The sequence below is a fragment of the Prunus mume genome, linkage group LG1 (assembly GCF_029339155.1).
Source record: "Prunus mume cultivar Tortuosa linkage group LG1, ASM2933915v1, whole genome shotgun sequence".
Classification (NCBI taxonomy): domain Eukaryota; kingdom Viridiplantae; phylum Streptophyta; class Magnoliopsida; order Rosales; family Rosaceae; genus Prunus; species Prunus mume.
In genome coordinates this window covers 24,290,678-24,311,158 of record NC_142698.1, presented here as the reverse complement: position 1 = coordinate 24,311,158, position 20,481 = coordinate 24,290,678, and the positions used below count along the sequence as shown (strand labels likewise).

The 20,481-nt window shown below is 37.6% G+C and overlaps 3 protein-coding genes and 1 pseudogene across 5 annotated transcripts; 2 read left to right on the top strand and 2 right to left on the bottom strand.

Moving 5' to 3' along the window:
* Positions 1-749: 749 nt before the first annotated feature.
* Positions 750-4,381, top strand: LOC103320896 (phosphoinositide phospholipase C 4-like). The gene is made up of 9 exons (XM_008222643.3): positions 750-1,339; positions 1,742-1,938; positions 2,192-2,327; positions 2,419-2,652; positions 2,747-2,964; positions 3,106-3,223; positions 3,411-3,560; positions 3,676-3,762; positions 3,912-4,381. The coding sequence occupies exons 1-9, from the start codon at positions 809-811 to the stop codon at positions 4,203-4,205; spliced, it is 1,965 nt and encodes a 654-aa protein (XP_008220865.2). The 5' UTR covers positions 750-808; the 3' UTR covers positions 4,206-4,381.
* Positions 4,382-5,080: 699 nt separating this feature from the next.
* LOC103320905 (phosphoinositide phospholipase C 2) lies at positions 5,081-8,147 on the top strand. The gene is given in 10 exon segments (XM_008222658.3): positions 5,081-5,523; positions 5,734-5,930; positions 6,061-6,196; positions 6,300-6,464; positions 6,559-6,679; positions 6,682-6,763; positions 6,860-6,977; positions 7,104-7,256; positions 7,354-7,440; positions 7,745-8,147. Coding segments are annotated over 10 exon segments (1,668 nt in total). The 5' UTR covers positions 5,081-5,217; the 3' UTR covers positions 8,048-8,147.
* A 2,492-nt stretch (positions 8,148-10,639) lies between these two features.
* On the bottom strand, positions 10,640-13,465 carry LOC103320924 (putative serine/threonine-protein kinase-like protein CCR3 pseudogene; annotated as a pseudogene). The gene has a single exon (XR_016126323.1). The product of XR_016126323.1 is annotated as a putative serine/threonine-protein kinase-like protein CCR3 pseudogene (transcript).
* A 758-nt stretch (positions 13,466-14,223) lies between these two features.
* Positions 14,224-17,426, bottom strand: LOC103320935 (Ribosomal protein S18). Of its 2 annotated transcripts, none has more exons than XM_008222677.3 (6): positions 17,295-17,426; positions 16,871-16,972; positions 16,264-16,628; positions 15,903-15,998; positions 14,871-14,930; positions 14,224-14,787 (listed from the first exon to the last, which is right to left on the bottom strand). In XM_008222677.3, exons 2-6 carry the CDS (start codon positions 16,968-16,970, stop codon positions 14,584-14,586), a joined length of 825 nt encoding a protein of 274 aa, XP_008220899.1. In that variant the 5' UTR covers positions 16,971-16,972; positions 17,295-17,426; the 3' UTR covers positions 14,224-14,583. The 2 variants fall into 2 exon arrangements, with proteins under 2 accessions (XP_008220899.1, XP_088907104.1); XM_089050978.1 differs by having other exon boundaries at positions 16,871-17,005; positions 17,295-17,420.
* Positions 17,427-20,481: the final 3,055 nt, after the last annotated feature.

The following is a 20,481-nucleotide window of genomic DNA, read 5'->3' as shown; positions in this document are numbered from 1 at the left end:
CAAAACTACATATGTAAATATATAAAGTAATTTAGAAATTTTGGGGCAAGGCCATCTTTCACCTTAAATGGCTCCGCCGCTAGTTAGGTCAGTTGACTAAAGGAGCCGTCTTATGCTCAAGTTCACCCCTCCTGTACGCACATAGTGTCAAAAAAAAATGATCCTATCACCAAGCCATTCTATTGTTCTATTTGTCTTCGAATCATTTGATTATTACATCATTTATTATTGTTTTTAATTTTCCTCTTTGCTGATGACGCCAAAGATAATGTAAGTCTATAAAACCAGGTGGAATGGGCCAGATCTTTACTCACTCTGGTGTTTCTTTATTGCATGGCTCAGTAAAAGAAAACCAACGTGCATCTCGTGATAAATTTTCTTTAATTAAAAAAAATAGAAAGAGTTCTTTGACCTCCTGTCCTGTCTCTACATTATCAGATCTCTATCTTTTCTCATGGACAGATTAGCTTATTTCTTGACTTCTCATTGTGTCTACACCTAACCGTGGGTCATGACTTACGTGTGAACGAATATGAATCGTTGATAAAAATATTTATACATTAACTGTCACTAAATTTAATTAATACAATTACACAGAAACAATTGTGAACCGTTGATTCAATTAATTTCGGGGCTCAAGAGTTGTTAATAGTTCGCATGAGACCGTCACTGCATATTCCTCCATGGAGAAAGTTCCCATTAAGCCAACCGTCAACATCAATCAAAATTAATACGTGATGATTTAAAAAGGAAAAAAAAAAAGATAAACAAAACCAAAAAGGCGCCAAACAAAACGGCAAAATTTTCCATGAATAAAGAAAATAAAAAGGCTGTCGACTGTCTAACTTCATCTGACGATCACAATTCCATAAATAAAGAATATAAACCCCCCAAAGCTCAACCCCTTTACATTCCTAAACCTCTCTCTCTGTCTCTGTTTCTCTCCCTGTTCTGTCTGCCATTTCTCAAAAGCTCTGATTTTTGTTGTGTAAATTATTGGTTAAGGTCGATGGGGAGTTACAGGATGTGCATGTGCTTCACGAGGAAGTTCAGGGTGACGGAGGCAGAGCCACCGCGGGACGTCAAGGAGGCATTCAACAAGTACGCCGAGGGAGGGACCCACATGACAGCGGAGCAGCTGCAGCGTTTCTTGCTGGAATTTCAGGCAGACGGCGGCGTAGGCTGCGGTGCGGCGGCGTCCGACGCCGAGCGGATCGTGGAGCAGGTGCTGCAGAAGAGGCACCACATTGCCAAGTTGATCAGCAGGCGCACTCTCACCCTCGACGACTTCCACCATTACTTGTTCTCTCCCGATCTCAACCCCCCCATTCGAGATCAGGTATTGGGTTTTTCTTTTCTGGGTTTTGTTTGTTTCCCGAGAAAGTTTAGGAAACTGCAAGAATGTAAATATTGAAACTCCGTCAGCTCATAGCTAGCTTGAGTGGAAGAATCTTCCTTGCGGACAAATTCCAATTTGACACGTGTGCAACATGCTGCTACATGCTGCTAGAGACTTGTCATAGATAGCTCTTAATCTAGCAATGCTCATCAGCATATCAAATATCTTGACATCTAAATTCTTGGGCTAGTTTACTTGAATTCATTAGCAAATTTGTGGCCCTGTTTTATTGATATGAATTTATTAAAGAAGTGTTTTCTTTATTGAACAAGTGCATTTTATAATTTCTTTGATTTTGATTGAGACAATTTGCAAATTTCTGCTTTTGGTAATTTGTTTCAGGTTCATCAGGATATGACAGCTCCATTGTCCCATTATTACATATATACAGGTCATAATTCATACCTGACTGGAAATCAGCTCAGCAGTGACTGCAGTGATGTTCCAATCATAAAGGCACTCAAGAGAGGTGTAAGAGTGGTGGAGCTTGATATTTGGCCAAATTCCACAAAGGACAATGTGCATGTTCTTCATGGAAGGTAACTCTAATTATCTCCAATCTAATGGTACCTCGTCGGACTTCAAAGTGAAATCGTCTTAATGATCATGAGTTTCATTGAATATATTTAAGCCTGTGCATCATAAGTAAGCTTGAAGATAGGCAACTCTGTTTTAAAGCATTCTATTTTCAGCCTAAATACTTTTTGTTGCTGTTCTTAGTCGATATTTCTATGAAAGCCTAGTGTTCCAACTCATGGGATTGATATTTAAAGTGTGTATTTGTGAATCTAGGACTTTGACAACCCCTGTGGAGCTTATTAAATGCTTGAAATCAATTCGAGAGCATGCATTTTCTGAATCTCCATACCCTGTCATCATAACTCTTGAAGACCATCTTACCCCTGATCTCCAAGCTAAAGTAGCACAGGTGATTTTCTTTTCCTTTTTTTATTTATGAGTAATAAATCATGTTCTTACTATAATTACTGTTTAAAATTTGCAAATTTCTTCATTTCCAGATGCTCATTGAGACATTTGGGGAGATGTTGTTTTACCCTGAATCTGATTGCTTGAAAGAGTTACCTTCACCGGAAGAACTTAAGTACCGAATTATTATTTCTACCAAACCTCCTGAGGAGTACCGCAAGGCTAAAACTGCCAATGAAAAGGAACATGACTCACATAAGAGTGAGGAAGACTTATGGGGGAAAGAACCCTCAGAGCTTACAGAAGAACACGAAGATGATGACACGGTGTGTTTTGAGAAAAAAAAAAATTTACTGCTAGCATCACTTACGCTTGATGTCCTGCCCTTAGGTGATTAAATTTTTCTCTATTGTCTTGCAGAGTGACAGTGATTCAAGTGAGGATAACAGTCACAGTAATCGTGGATCGTTCTCAACAGGAGAACATGAATACAAACGTCTAATTACAATCCATGCTGGGAAACCCAAGGGTGGTCTAAAGGAGGCACTAAAAGTTGAACTTAATAAAGTTAGACGCCTTAGCTTGAGTGAACAAGCACTTGAAAAGGCTGCTGAATCTCATGGAACAGATGTTGTTAGGTACATTTTGTTTTCCTAGCACAATGAGGTGCCGAATGATTCCCTCATGTGATGAATTCAATAGTGAAATCTTCGTTTACTTGGTATTTGATCTATGTTATCCAACTGAACAACTATAAACTGTAACAATGTTATTCATAGATTTACCCAGAAGAACATTTTAAGGGTGTACCCAAAAGGTACTCGGTTCAACTCCTCCAACTACAAGCCACTTATTGGTTGGATGCATGGTGCTCAAATGGTTGCATTCAATATGCAGGTTGTTTAAAGTTCTTACCTTTCTGTCCCGAAAAAAAGTTATTTTCTTTTTCTTATAACTTTCTCCTGTTTTGATTGTATTTTTTCTTCCCAGTCACCAAGATAATGCTTTGCAATTATATTTCAAGATAAGAAAACTGGTAGCATTTTTGAGACAGAAAATGAACATTTCTCTGGTCCAATGGCAGGGATATGGTAGATCTCTTTGGCTGATGCATGGGATGTTTAGAGCCAATGGGGGTTGTGGTTATGTGAAAAAGCCTGATTTTATTATGAACGAGTCAGATAATCAGATCTTTGATCCTAAGGCAAAATTGCCAGTAAAGAAGACTTTAAAGGTGACCACATTTTCTGTTCCTTTTCTCTGGATGTAAAGTTGTAAGTTGATTGTCAAAGACTGTTTTTATCCCCTCTCATTTAAAAGACTCTTAAACTAATTATGTTTCTTGACAGGTCAAAGTATATATGGGAGATGGATGGCATTTGGATTTCAAACAAACACACTTCGATTTATATTCCCCACCGGATTTCTACACCAGGGTAAGATGGTCTGTGTTTTATTTTCAAATGATTACCTTGGTCAGTCTACTGGTAAACCAAATAATGTATGCTTTTTAGTGCTTGATTAATAATAATGCAGTGATACACACTTCTTAGTGCTTCTATTTACCATTTAATCTGTGAGGCAGGTTGGCATAGCAGGAGTTCCCGCTGATGAAATAATGAAGAAAACTAAGAAGAAGGAGGACGATTGGACACCAGTCTGGGAGGAAGAGTTTACATTTCCATTGAGGGTTCCTGAATTGGCTTTGCTTCGAGTTGAGGTACATGAGTATGACATGTCTGAGAAGGATGACTTTGGTGGCCAAACCTGTTTGCCAGTGTCTGAATTGAGACAAGGGATTTGTGCAGTCCCTCTCTTTGACCGTAAAGGAACAAAATACAACTCAGTAAGGCTTCTAATGCAATTTGAGTTCATCTGAGCATTTGGTTCTGCTCATCGAATTTTCCTCGGTTCATTTTTATTCTGTTGCCCCCTGTAGTTCTGCTATAAGTTTTGTTTATTTTGCTCATTGTAAAAGATTGTTTGGTACTCTCTCTCCCTTCTTTCTTTTTTTTCTTTTTGGAAGTGGATGGTCTATAGAAGCATATAATGACAGCCTTTTTTTGTTCCTTTTCCTTTTTCCCTTTTTCTTTTTCTCAATTATGTTTTAAGGGACAATTCCATCTTTGGTATAACTCAATAAAGGAACCGTTCAACCTGCAGATCTAAAGGACAAAATCTACTATGGTTTAGGTGAAACTTAACTTTCAACCTGATTGTCAAACTTCTCCTTCTCCTACCCCACAATTGCAGTAGCAACATTGTCCAGATTAAAGAAATTAACAACTCAACTGTCAATCACATAGCTCGAGTACAGGTCGGTAATAACGTGTCATGTAATTCAGTAAAAGAAAATTTACTTTCCATGGCATAGATATGTTTTGGTTACAGAGTCTGGCTAATGATCTAAAAAGAAAGCAAGGGTATATTTTGTTGGAGGCCTCATGATGTAAAGATCTTTTTTATGCAATTTGCAAAACAAAAGAGAATATACAGACGAGAAAGCCAGGTATGAGAGAAGCATTCTCTTTATTTGTGGACCAAGAAAAAGTTGGGTTGATATACGAATTGCCATACAATACTAACAATAGCGTGTATATATGACATTAATTACATAAAGAGTAGGGAAAGTGGAGTGTTGTCATTTTAAAGCTTTGCATGAGCACAGATTCTGACTTTGCTGCAAAGCCATGCCTAAGAATTTCAAGTAAATTATAAGTTCTTGTCAGGAAATTCCAAATGCTTGTCAGCCGTTGATGTATGTGAGTTCCACGGTAAGTCTCTTCATGCACAAGGCTGTGATGTACTTAATGAAGTTTTTCCTTTCTCTCTTCATATAAACAGAATCTAGAGAAAACTATTGGCATCATCACAAGCTGCCAGTCTCAAAAATGTCCAATAAGCAGTCTTTCAAGGTCTGCTTCTGCTTCAAGAGAATATTTAGGCTCAAGGTGGCTGAGCCTCCTGAAGAAATAAAGAACCTGTTTAATCAGTACGCCGAAAATGGCACCATAACGATCGATAACCTTCAGAATTTTCTGATTGAGTTTCAAGGAGAACCCAATGCCACCAAGGAGGATGCTCAGGCCATTTTCAACAGTCTCAGGCATCTCAACATCTTTCAAAGAAAGGGTCTCCATCTCGATGCCTTCTTTCGGTATCTCCTTGGTGACCTTAATCCTCCTTTCTATTCAAAGGTAATTTCATCAAACCTTGTATTGTTTCAATTTCATATATAGAGTAAAGCATTCACTGTTCAGAGCGATGAAACTTTCTGACTTATTTATACATTTAAGGAACATGCAAACTATGAAGATGATTGGAAAAAAAATATTAGTTTGCAGTTTCTGCATTAGTTTATGCATCTTAATGATCCAAAAATTGAGAACAGCTGTGTTTGGATTCAGGTGCACCATGACATGAATGCGCCATTGGCTCATTATTTTCTATTTACCGGCCACAACTCCTACTTAACAGGAAATCAAGTCAGCAGTGACAGCAGTGTCCACCCAATTATAAACGCACTGCTACAAGGTGTTAGAGTTATCGAATTAGATTTGTGGCCGAATTCTAAGAAAAATGGCGTGGAGGTTCGTCACGGAGGGTATGAATTTAATTTGTGGTTGCTCTCAAACTCTATTATGAACATGGTCTGGGTTGGAAAACTATTAATTCTCAGTCCACGCTAGTTAGTCATATTTGCATAACAAAATTTGATCTCTTTGAACCTTTAGGACTCTTACTAGTCCAGTGGAATTCATCAAATGTTTGCGTGCTATTAAGGATAATGCTTTTATTGCTTCTGAATACCCTGTTGTCATAACATTTGAAGACCACCTACCTTCAAATCTTCAAGCTAAAGTGGCCAAGGTGAATAGGAATTCATACCTTAATTAGGCTCCCCATCTTATGATTCTTTTTTATGCACCACTTCAATTGTGATTTGAACTTCTTTTTTCAAATGTGATTGTAGATGGTCAAAGAAACATTTGGAGACACGCTATACAGCCCTCGTTCAGAATTCATAATGGAATTCCCTTCACCTGACTCATTGAAGAGAAGGATTCTGATTTCGACCAAGCCACCGGAGTATCATGAATCTCAGAGACCTAGGGAATCGGGAGCCACTGATAACAAGGTATTAAGGTGCATGTGAACACTGGTGTACATTGTGCTAACACATTTGCTTAGTGAACCAAGAATCATGTATATCATTACACACTTGAAAGCAGGACAATGAACAAGATGATCAAGATGATCAGGATGAAGATGAGGAGAATGCCATTCCAGAATATAAGCAGTTAATTGCAATTCATGCAGGGAAGCCGAAAGGTGGGCTTGATATATGGCATATCGACCAATTAAGGTCCGGCGTCTTAGCTTGAGCGAGCAAGAACTGGAAAATGCAACCAGAACCCGTGGATCCGATATTGTCAGGTGACATTACACTGGTTTTCATGTTAACTACTCTTAAATTCTTAATGTTCTTCACCGTCTAAATGATCAATTGTGCTTAAATTAATCTTTCTCTAGGTTTACACAAAGAAATTTGTTAAGGGTGTATCCTAAGGGTACACGTTTAGACTCATCAAATTATGATCCTATGCTTGGATGGACCCATGGAGCTCAAATGGTGGCATTCAATATGCAAGTTAGGCTTCTTTTGTAACTTTTAGCTAACTTTTTAAATAACTAGCTTATAGTTGTTTGCTGGGAATCCTGCTTTTACTTCACCTCAATTCCTGCTTATCTTACAATAGTGAATTTCTTCTCAAAGGGATATGGAAAGCACCTTTGGATCATGAATGGAATGTTCAGAGCCAATGGAGGCTGTGGTTATGTGAAGAAACCTGATTTTTTACTGGCCCTTGGCCCAAATAATGAGGCTTTTGATCCTAATGAACCCTTACCGGTCAAGACAAATTTGAAGGTGCTTTGAATCTCTGATCAAACTTGTAACCATGCCACTCCCTTATTATTTTCAAATATATACAAACTTTCTCCATAACCTTCTTGTTGACAAGTAGGTAAAAGTATACATGGGTGAAGGATGGCATTCAGATTTCCACCACACACACTTTGATCTTTATTCTCCTCCGGACTTTTTTGTGAGGGTATGTTACCAAAATTTTCACAAATATACATCCCCCATAAATGTTCTCTTGCCAAACAGATATTCTGACATATTATGTTGTTCACGTAACAATCTAGACGTAAGTCTACATTTGTACCTAGTAAGAGAACTTTACCAATATACGTAACATAGTAAAATGTTCTCATGTCACAGACAGTTTGACATATTATGTTGTCAAAGCAACAATCTAGACAACTGATTAATATACTTTTGTCTGAACGCACGTATGGTATGGTTCAGATTAACAGTCTGGTAAGAGAAAGCTTAATTTGGTGTGTTTGTAGGTTGGAATTGCTGGAGTGCCAAATGATACAAAAATGATGGAAACCTCGCCAATTGAGGACCAGTGGATACCAGTATGGAACAAGGAGTTCATCTTCCCATTGAGTGTTCCAGAACTGGCTGTGCTCCGAGTTGAAGTCAAAGAATATGACACTTCTGGGAAACATGACTTTGGTGGCCAAACATGTCTCCCAATTCCAGAGCTCAGAACTGGGATCCGAGCTGTTCCTCTGCATAATAGAAGAGGCCAAAGGTATAAATCCGTGAGGCTTCTGATGGGATTTGACTTTGACTATTCTGAATAAATTAATAAGTATTGCTCATGCTATGCCTCTCCTGTAATCCATGTTCAATATTACATGCTAAACTTGCATCTGCTAATACACAAGAAATTCTTTTATCTTAGCCACATTGTGTTAGAGTCCTTCCAATTCAAGACATGAGAAGTTTTTTTAATTATTTGTATTCGGCATATTTTTCAACCATGGAAAGAAAAGTGTCACTAGATAAAAGAGCTAGTTGATCAAACACGGAGTGCAATTTTCTTCGTCGTCATTAATGGTGCATTATTTATTGATGCTCTATAAGTGTCATATGTCACATATATTAGGGTGCTTATTTTTCCACTCTTCTTTTGTTTACTTACACTACCTTATGTTTTGTAATAAGTGTTACTATAACATACAATTTCCCACAAGAGAGCGTAAGTGAATAAAAGATGAGTAGAAATATACAATTTCTAACAATGAGAGTGTAAGTGAACAAAAGATGAGTGGAAATCAGCTTCTCATATATTTTTTCTTCACAACTAACTTTATGTAATAAGTAAATCATATATGTTCTTTTAATAGATCATACGAGTGATGTTGAGGATAATCGCCTACACATAAGTCAATGCATCGTGAGATTTGCATATATCGATAATATGTGCTAAAAATTGTGCCTATGGCCTATGGTAAATAGTAACATTGAACCTGTCTTTTTCTTGATTCAAGAGGGAGGGTGGACAATGATTAGCCTTTGACATTCTCATGTGTCTCTTAATTTTTATGTAATTAAGCCACCTAATACAACTTAATAAAACAATGATTTGAATGACCATGTCTTGATCACATTGGTAATAGGTTATTGTTTCCTATTGCTTCACATAATCAATTAACCAAAAGTTTAGCCTATTTTATAATCCCACGTTCATCATTTCATCAGCACTCAGCTGGTTGTACAGCCTGTGATCAAACGGTGCAGCCGCCGCAGGCCCCGCGTTTTACAACTAGTGTGACTCATTAGTCTTTTTTTTTTTTTTCTTTTTTTGGGGTCAACTTGGGATTCAAAACTCAAAAGCCAATATTTCCTAATTTCTTTTTGTTTTTTTTTATTTAAATGATTTCAAACAGCCAAGTACAAAATTAAAATTTGCATATTTCAAAAGCCATACATTTGTTTTTTCAGAAAATTGTTATCGTGACTGCCATTAAAAGACTTTATTTATTTATTTATTTATTTATAAACAACAGAATATTAATATTTGTAAGACTATTTTTGTAAGAATATTAATATCAAAATTATACTTTCATAACCAATCAAGGTATCAAATCATACATATATATCGATCTTACATTCACGTAAATCAAATTTAAAACATCCTCCGACCAAGTAAAAAACAACTACAAAACCTCTTTATATGATTCTTGAGGCAAGGAGGCAGCCACTGGCACCCTTTATATGATTTTCTGTGGAAGCTAATTATAAAATTAATTTTCTGAAACAACATCGTATGGAAAATGGTTTGCAAAGATTGGTCCTTAAACCTGAATTGCCTGTGCAAAATTTACTAGCTCAAGTAACTAGAATTCCAAAAAAAAGAATGATTTTCATTCTTGACTTCTCCTGCGCCTTGTGCTATGAAATCTATATTCTTCTTCTTCTTCTATCTTTTGTCTTCACATTCATCACAAAACAAAGTACAATCATGGATAAAGACTTTTGTGGAGATTATATATCTCTTTTTTGGTAGAATGAAGATTATGTATTTAATCGTATGAAGATTATGCACGTTATTATTATTTGAAATATTTTCGTTTGAAATTGGCTCTGAACAAAGGTGTTATTAACATTATCATTGAACTGAGCTCTTATTATTCATCTTGTTCAGCATATTGATTCCTCATGTTTACACAGCCTTACTAGTTTGCTGCAGGATTAGTTTGGTGTCGTTAGCCAATTTGAGAATTATATATGTGCTTTGGTGAAAATGTGCATGACATTTTAGTAATCAAATTAATTTGAATTCTGATTCATACAAATTAGTAAACAATAAAAATGGGAATTAACCCCATTCCTTTACTAATTCCATATGTTTAATAAACAGCTTAATGAGAATGATTTTTCCCATACCGATTTAGTAGTTCTCCGATTCCTAAATTCTCTAATTCCTTACTTTTTTTATTATGATACATAAATATTCCTTAAGTTGTATCCCAATATAGAGGAATAGGATAATGCTTTTGATTGGAATCACTAATAAAATCTTCATGCCCCACTGCTTCCCAGACCAGCCAACATTCAGGAGGCAAAAGATAAGAGATACTATGCACCTCAACCAAGAAGATAGGGCCATCATGTCAAGTGACTAGACCACCGGCCTATTGTGTATGTTAAAGTTAGCAATAACTTTATAGTGGACTGTCGTATACGCCCCTTTTTGTACAATTATTCATCGTCTAATTATTTATCATATGTTACTCATATTATTTATCATATGATATGATTGTGAAAGAAAAGTGTATACGCCTTATTTATTAAATAGTTTCTCGTGAACTATATCACTTTTATGGCATTCCTTAATCTTTACCATGGCAAAAATCGTGAAACTAAGAATCATATATAAGCCGAAATGGTGAAGAAAAAAAATTTGGTATAGAATTAATAAGGAAAAATAAATAAATGAATACTGTTTTTGGATGAAATTTCACAATGAAGGGAGGGAAATTGTGGTGGTAGAGAAGCTAAAACGTTCATCCTCACAAAGAGCAAGTGCCCTTTCCAAATTGGCAACAATGTCAGTCATACTAGGCCTTTCCTTCCCCTCCAAGTTCACACAATGTCTGGCAGTATAAGCCACCAGCTCAACTGCTTCAGCTTCATTCGGATCTGGCGGCACCACCCTTTGATCCAAAATGCTTTGCAGCTCCCCCGCCATCATCCGCGGCCCGGCATACTCCACAACCCCCATTGGACCTGTTCCCTCTTCACTGAATCTGAACACAGCCCTCTTACCTGTCAAAAGCTCCAATAACACCACCCCAAAGCCATAGACATCACTCTTTGCTGTCAAAACATTTGATACAAAGTACTCAGGATCAATGTAGCCAACTGTTCCAACCGCCTTCGATGACATGATCTCTTGGTCACATTCCGGTCCCAGTAATGACAGTCCAAAATCAGATACTCTTGCAGTCCAATTTTCATCCAAAAGAATGTTTGAGGACTTAATGTCCCTGTGAATTATTGTTGGCACAGCATAATTGTGCAGATACTCAATTCCCCTGGCTGCATCCAATGCAATTTTTGTCCTCATTCTCCAAGAATTCACAATGCTGCTACTTCTCTCAACATTTTTCTTGTTATGCAAGTGATCATGAAGTGAACCGTTGCACATGTACTCGTAAACCAAAAGTCTCTCATCCTTCTCTTCACAGGATCCCACTAGCTTCACTAAGTGCTTGTGGTGAAGCCGGGACAGCAATGCTAATTCGGAATCAAATGCGGTCTCTTTCTCCTGAAATTTCTTGGTCTTGGTACTAGTATCTCCCCTCTTGATGGCCACTTCGCGACCATCCGAGAGCTTGCCTTTATAGACAGTACCAAAGCTCCCAGCACCAATCTTGTTTTCTGATGAGAAGTGCTTGGTAGCAGCGGACAGCTCTGCTAGGTGAAATGACTCAGTCTTGTCTCCATGCTTTGATGATGAGCCGCTTATATAGCCCTTGATGGAACTTGATCTTGAAGGTGGAGCATTAGGATCATTTTCAATCCCAACTGCAGAACCTGCATTGGGGGCAACAGCACTTGTGGGTTGCACAGAATCATGATGGTTAGACCAAGAACCACATTTTCTAGTCCATAGGCAAAAGATAATAGTGCAGAGCCCTGTAAAAGCCCCAACTGATCCAACTATTGCAAACGCCAACAAAAGCCTATTTCTGGTTATGGATGATGAAGAAGCCGGTGCTGAAGCTTGTGTTGACGGCGGATTTATTGGGGGCAACGGCACTGCAATTGGAAGTTCAATCTGGCATGATTTGCAAATTTTCCCAGAACCACCGCAAAGAGTCTCTGAATTCGGGTACACACCACAGCTACTACATGGACCTTGTACGCATGGACCAGGAACAATCATTCTTAGTGGAAGATCATTCTGAGAACTAGTCCAGCCTGGTCCCCAACAAATCATTGATAAATTACTTGTTGTTAAGCCGCAAAGAAAATCCAAACCTGCAGCAATCAACTCAAATGAAACATTTTCAATAGCATCACTGTCATATTCAAATCTGTTTCTTCCTCCCCAGCATACAACAAAGCCATTTCTTCGACGAATAGCACAAGTAAAATTTGATCCCAATGCCAGGCCTGAAAACTCAAAAGCTGAAGTACTTGAAGGTACGTTCAGTTGCCCGGAATCGTTGTTTCCTTTACAGACCAAAGCTCCATTCACACTCAACCCACAAGCATGAGACTCTCCAACAACTAGGCTTGACATCAGCACATTCTCAAACCCTGTTTGAATCTCAGCTCCAACACTACTCTGACCCCAACACAGAACTCTGCTACCATTCATCAAAATCCCACATGTAAACCCCCTTCCAGATGTGATTGTATGAAATTCCAATGCTTCCCCAGGTGAGGGAAACAAAGACACTCTTGTGCCATCTCCTCCTCTCCAGCACCTGACAGTTCTGGAGTTGACCTGTCGGGCACAAACTTGGGCATCACCTACAGCCAGATCACTCAAAGCTATTGTGTCACTGTGATATATGCGCTTAGGTTGGAATCTACTTGAGCTAGATAAGCTGGTGTCCCAACAGAGAAGGCTAAAGCCACCAGACCTGAGGCCACAGAAGAAGGTCTTGCCCCCAGAGATGGCTTCAAAAGAAACAATGGGCTGGACTGAAATGGTCTGAATGTTTTGGTAGCATTGTATGCTCTGTGTAGGGTTGTCTGCCACAATGCCACAAACAGTGGAAGTGCCATATGTGATGGCTGTGGTAGAAGCTAAGCCAAGGCCATGGACCACCCTATCATGTGGTGTCAGTGAAGATATGAAGGCTGTGAAGATGATGGTGATAATGAGAGAAGATGGTGGATGTACAAGTGTCATTTATGAAGATTTGGGTAATGGTAAGTGGAGGTTTCTGGTTTTTTTTTCTTCATTGGGAGAGAGAGGGAGAGAGAGGAGCATTTGGGTTAGGGAAGAAGGTGACAATGCTAGAAATGAGAGAGAATATAATAAGCAGGCTGTGGAGCATGTGGTGGTCCCTTTAGATTGGTTATGTTGTTGCCTAGCTAGCAGAAGAGGAAAATCCCTGAGAGTCGGGAGAATTAAAATTTCTTCACTGTATTGCATGTGCCATAGATCACTAATTAGATTTTAAAAAAATGAAATTGGAATTGCTGCTTGTTGAAAGTGTCCTGCACAAAATTTCTTAATAAACAATCAGCTAGTTTTGGTCGGTTCGAGTTGGACAAAATTAAGCCCGAGCTTTGTTGTTAGAATATTGAGAGCTGGAGATGCAATGGATAAACCTGAACTTACTTTGTTGTCAGCTAGTCTGGTCACTTCCAATCATGCGAGAGAATCAAATCTTAACTCGGTGAAGGATTTTGGGAGAGTAACAACGATAATTGGCTTACTGTTTAAGGGCTAAGTTTCTTCCTTTTTTTCCTTTTTCATTTTTCTTTTTTCTTAATAGATGAGAGGAGAATAATTCATCACAAAATTGAGCTATGAAAGCAACCCTTAACCCTCCAGCATTACTATATGCTTTTAAGGGAGACTAAAATGCCACTAAATTTAAAGGCTGTTGACAACTAGGTTTGATGATAACGGGGTTTTTTTTTTAATCGTTTTTATTCGGTTTTTTCTTTTCTTTTTTTAATCGAAAGGAAAGAACTTCATTCAACTGAAACCAACTACAAATAGTTATGAAAAGGATGCAAAAATGTAAGCGGAAAATATAAATGCTTCTTTTCCGTAAACTCACGAGGACTATAGGAAGATGGTTTTTCATAATTGAGCCAAAGCTCCATCATGATCTAGAAGCAAAATATTGCATGTCAATCGCCTCATCAAAGTCCTGACTTTATAGGGCAAACTTGTTTCTGATGTTCCTCCGTACAATCGTTGCTTGAACTTAAAATCCTAAAATGAGAAGAAAAATTGTGCAAATTCCGATCTCAAAATATACTTCTTCGGCACACTCAATTTTGTTCTTGCTAGAATCAATTATGTATATACTAAAAGTACCAAAATATTCATCTTAGTTCAGCAAATTGGCAAACTACTGGGTAAGAAAACCCAAAACCCAATTGCCTTGAAATACGAAGGGGAATTACTTGGGCTGTTATTACAGTGAATGTATACCAACTACTAAAAATAAAAACGAATTAATCTACATACCAACCAGAAACATGGAGTTACTGACATCCCGGAATTCACCTTAAATAAGAACCCATCTTTTTCCATCATTTTCTTCTCCTTCTGTATATTCTTGTGGGGATAGGGGCAGGTTTGTAGTTGTGCTCTCAACTGAATTCTACTGATTCAAGATCCCCTCCATACAAGCTAAAAGGGCCCCAGTGGGTCTTTTCCATCGGCATCCATAGGGTTATCATAACTTTCGTATTCGTAATCTTGATCGAGAGCTTCCATAGTTTTCCCAAAAACAAATGACTTTGTCCCCATTGTCGTGAAAGGCATTAAACCAAAAGCTCGAGCTGTTTTGATTTCCCTAGCGACCTTCCTCTGGGCCTTGGCGCTGATCCCAGTCTACACAAGGAACAAGGGAACTTAAAAGTATTTCAATGCAGCTTCAACAAAGTTCAGGTCATTCAGCATGCATTCAATTTTACCTTGCTTCTTTTGATGAGAATTCCAGCATCTGTTAAGAAATTTGCCAGGAATCTCACATTCTGCACAGAGCAATACAGTTGGTGCAAGAATGCATCCAAAGGACGTAATAAGATAAGCAAGCACAACAGTAAAACCAGCGAAATAAGATAAAGGATTTCAGATCTCAACGGATGCAAGGGACAAAAAAAGGACAGCTAAACCTACATTTCAATGTCTAGTAGCAGAAGAGAGAGTAATAATGAAATCACAACAACCTGCCCAGAGTTTTTAACTTAAGTTTTCTAATAATCAAAATTAGTTGCAATTGATGAATTCAATAAAGAATAAAGAATATTCTGAAAATTAAATAAGAAAACCTAAGGCCCCGTTTGATAACCATTTCAATTTTTGTTTTTAGTTTTCATTTTTTGTGCTAGAGTATAGGGGAAAAAGAGGGAAAATGGAAGTGAGAATGAGAGGGAAGATGAGAGGGGAGGATGGGAGGGAGGAGTAACAAAAGTGAAAACTAAAACTAAAAACTGAAATCTATTTAAAATTGTTTTCACTTTCAAGTTTTTTTTTTTCACTTTTGTTACTCCTCCCTCCCATCCTCCCTCCTCATCCTCTCTCAATCCCATCCCAACCCCCATTCTCACTCTCATTTTCCTCAACACTCTTAGCACAAAAAATGAAAACTAAAAGTTAAAATTGAAATGCTTATCAAACAGGCCTTAAGGCAATCAAGTGCAATAACCTGCCAATATGCAGCTCATTCACAACCACTGAGCCAGCAAGCTCCAAATATCATAATATCTAGATCTTTAATTCTGAAACTGAGTCTCAATCAAGATAGACTATCCCTTATAAAAAAATTGGATAAATCTACTTTGCATAATTTTAGTCCTCAGCTTCTATTTATGAGTATCAGGGAAAAGAGGTATAGGGACATCAACAATAAAAACAATCCTTTACATTTCACCAAACAGGCAAACATATACAAAGCAACAAGGATCCTACATGCATATATTGGAGAGACTGACAAGTGCACATACCCTGAAATCAGCTTTTCTAAGAACTTCCTTCGTAGTTACTTCAAACTCATCCCTTGGGGTAAACTTACGCACTCCTGGCTTAGTAAGATCAAGATCCTGCATAGAGCCACATGGTGCGTACATGAGACGGGGATATATCTAAAGACAAACGAGGCATAAAGAGAACAACACTGTAGCAAAATATTATGGTTCAGTGGTAAGGCAGGACAGGCTAACTTGTATTCTTTTTCCACTCAGGACAAACAAATCTCAAATGCAGGTTATGCATTTATAACACCACAAAATAAGTGCAAGTTGTAATTATAACAATAACATAAAAGTGAAAAGGCAGAAAAGAAAGGGAAGTTGCTCCATAACATACTTTAAGGTCATAAGTCATTCCTAGCTCAAAATTCACATCTGGTCTGTAAGAATAGCCCTCTTGGTTTATTTCCTCGTAATCAATATCAAAGTCGGTGGCTGCTTTCTCTAATTTTCCATCCATTCCATCTGATAATGTGTTAAAACTTTCATCTAAGCCGTCGAGTACATGAGAACCACTTCCACTTCCACCTCCTCCAGAAGGATTCAAACCCTGTCCATCATGACCCATCCCGAGCCTATCAAGCTTCGTGAAAAAGGCATCTGATCTAAAATTACCCCCAGAAGTTTCACCGAAAATACGCCGCTCAAACTCATCCGGAGATTCAAATGAATTAGAATTGTTCTCATCATCCACTTCACCGCCTAACACATAAAAAAGCTAATGTGTCAAGCTTTTATTTGTAGTTACATTGAGTAATTCATGGAATAGAGAAGCTATATTACAAGAAAAAACAAACCAAATCCTAAGTTTAACCTCCAAAAGAAAAATCTATTTCCATACTACTCATGGGGGTTCAAGCAAAATTTCAACTTATAAATTATCAAAACCATATGGAAAACTGGCACCAACAGGGTCCTGCACACGGAACTGTACAGAGAAGTACCTGATGTCACATTTGTGGAGAGGGTTCTCATATGTGGCTGATGAAATCGGCGTGAAACGCCATCGTTGAAGGATCGCAAAGCAAATCGAACACCTTTCATTTCTACCAAAGTTCAAAGTTTGAGCAGAAGTAGAACTGTGGGAGATGAAAAAAGCATTAACCAGTCAACCTACTAATTATGCGCGGAAAGCAGCAAGCACGATGAAATATATCCCATTTCCAAACAGAAATCAATGCTTTCACAAATAAATCAGCAAGCAGAATCTATAAATAAATAAAAATGCCCGAAATGAAAATGAAATGAACAATTCGCAAATGCCCATTAAGCCAAACAGAAGCAAAAACGAGTTTAGATGCGAAAGCAACAAAGAAAAGTTCAAAATTGACAGACCCAACTCACAAAAATGAAAACTTTAATCAGTACCTGGGGCCACTGGTGAGCAGGAGATGGAAGGAAGACTGAAGAAGATGAGAGCAGGAGAGAGAGAGAGAGAGAGAGAGAGCTCGGGTCTGTTTTGTTAGGGCTTCTTTAACGATAAGGGAGGCACACTGACACTGTGTGCGAATTGGCCCTAATTGAGCTTCAAATTTTGAGTCGAGTGATGTTTCAGAATTTGGGCCGATTTAAAAAGCCCATTATTTGATTTTGGACCTGTTTGAAGAGCCCAACATTGAGTTGAGCCTAGATCAAAGTCATATGCCCGCAAGACGCCAAACCAAATGTCACATACAACTTTATTGATAGATTCACACCGATAACGAAGTGAAAGAATAGATGGAGCGCTTTGTTTTTGGTCTGACATTTATACAACTTAAATTTCAGTTGTGTTATCAAACACTTTGTTGTGGTAGGTAATGATGGGTATCAAACATGGCAACATAATTGAAGGATTTTATACCTCAAGCTAATTTAGCATCATTAATACTTGCAATTGAGATCTTGCGTTCGATTTTCTTCTCTCACAATATCACTTGTATGCAAATATTTATACATATATATATTTATGAAATATATAATTCTATCTACTAACCCTTAATCTATCAATATTATTCTTTTCAAGGTTGAGTAAAGTCCTAAATTGAATCCCCACCACCTCTCATGAATGAAAAAGATTTTTCGATTGTCTGTCCAACAATATAACATTTTAGATTTATTCAAATTTTGTTTATATACCGTCATATCTGTCGACATTCGATCATTTAGTACTTGTACAAAAAACAATACTACCAACCCTAGGGGCGTCCATCACAAATAGGAGATAAAATGGAGTAGGGTTAGGCAAAGGTTAAAAGGCAACAGTGCTAAGTAGTTTTCAACCACGTAGTGAGTGGGAGGTTGAATATGTTCATCAAGAATCTTTACATAATTTGGAAAATCCATCATTTATTTAGGGGACCATCTTTCCCTCTCTCTGAAGTCTAAAATAGGAATTGGTCCCCCACACACTGCCCCAATTAGATCTTCCAATATTTTCTTCCCCGCTTTTGATCACCGTTGATGTCCTTGTTACATGGACAATTTTACAATGGTGTCACATCATGATCAAACCCTAATCTTATCGTTCAATTTTGGGATCTTTTTAATGGCAAAACCTCTGCTTCCTTTTTAATGGTCAAGGAATTATCACCCTCTTTGGCTCATCATAGTTTCCCTCGCATTGCATGAAAAACAACCCGAACAATAACATAATATGGATAATTAGAACACCAAAATGACACTTCGCCCAAATCTATAGCCCATGTAAGCTTGCATTATTATTGTACTAACTGCGATTTTGTATCATCTTTCTTACAATATGCATGGGGTTTACTGCTATTATAATACACTACTAACTAGTTCTTAATTTAGTATTACTCTTCTTTCAAATATTAAAAAAAGATGTCAAGTTCGAATCTTTCGTGGTTCGTTAATCGATTATATGTTAATTGTTGTGATACTTTATCATCTTTTTAACGTTTGCTTTTTTTCACTTTATATATATGATAAGGTTAAAGAATTTTTCTTTTCCTGAGAAAATGATAGATTAAAGTTTATCGCCCACTTTTGCTCTTACTTTTTACGCCCCCTTTCATAAGAGAATATAAACCGGTAATCAAATAAACTTTTTATTATTGGGTGCACGCAAGTGTGATAAGTGATTGAAAAATTATTCTAAATGATGAAGAGACAAATAATTAAATAAGTTTAATTAATGAGCTCAATCCAGATTGGGGAATTTTTTTAATGAATAATTATTGTTTTTCTCGTGAAATCACTTGCAAGATTAAAGTTTGAGACAATTGCTTAAAAGAAATCATGTGGATTGTGTTCTTGGATAAGCATAAAGCTTTGGGGACGTGGCTGGATTTTGTCACTTAAAAAACCACCTGGCAGGATTCTGGTGCTCTGCACTGCAGCCTTCTTGTCTCTATTATTTAACAAAATATCAACACCCACCTAGGACTATTGATGATGCCAATGATCCTTCTTGTTAATAATAATAATAATGTGAGTGCAAAGCTCTGACTTTTGCATGAAGCCACAAAGTCAACATTCTCACTTTGCAACTTACCCATTTAATTAATATTAATCACTTCTTTAATTGCAATCCTAAACCACCAACCCCTCCTCCATATATGGCATAAGGTTTTTTTTTTTTTTTGTAATGAATTATTTTTGTATATATGTCAAATTATGATTGATAGAAACGAGGAGTGTCTTCTTACATGTAAGAAGACAATTCTTTTTCATGAAACAACTTAGACTTTTTAGAGTAGGCTTTGAAGAAAGTAGCAAATTACATGTGAGAAATTGGCAAAAAGGAGAAGAAAAAAAAAAACTAAATGGGTTTTTTTTTCCTTCTGGTCTGGGCTTAAAAGAGGAAGAGAAACCATTGAATGAGGTGGAACTGAGAGATGCAGGTGTTTCCGAAATCGGGAAAAGCCACTTTATGCTGAAAGTGAGATTTGTGCCCATGAAGTTGAAAGCTCCCTCAGTCTCAGAGAGCCACGCCTCCTCCATTATTATAACACCACCAAAAAAAAAAACCACTAAATGCATGCAAATGCCCACTTGCGCAAACAAATATCTAAAAACATGCTTGAGCTGCACATCCCTCCCTCCCCATGGCCATGTGATGGGAGAGTGAGCTGCACGAACCCTAAGAAGCACTTTTGGAAATAGAAGTGCTTTTGGACAGCAAGTTGGTTCATGCAAATCCAAAGAAGCTGTCACGAGCAAAGAGCTTTTTGTGGGGGTGGGTTTTGGGTTTTGGGTTGCGCGACTCTTTTGGTACTGAAAGGGTAATATAGTAAAGGAAAGTGATATGTGTGTAAGAATAGCACTAGGATCCATAAACATCAACTCCAACATTATAGGGGAGAGAGAGAGAGAGAGAGAGAATGAGGCATCGATTACGATACGAATAAAGAGATTGATAGAGAGATTATGTTCACACGAACGGTTGCGATGAAGTTTGCTTCTAGGGTTGGGTCAGTCCAACTATCCAACAGCAAAAGAAATGTTTGCTTCTAGGGTAGGCTTTATGTCCCTGCAAAAATGACCTTGAAATTTTAAGATGGAAACAGGTTGTAGGACCATATGTTGTTCTTGGACTGTAAAACTGTTATTT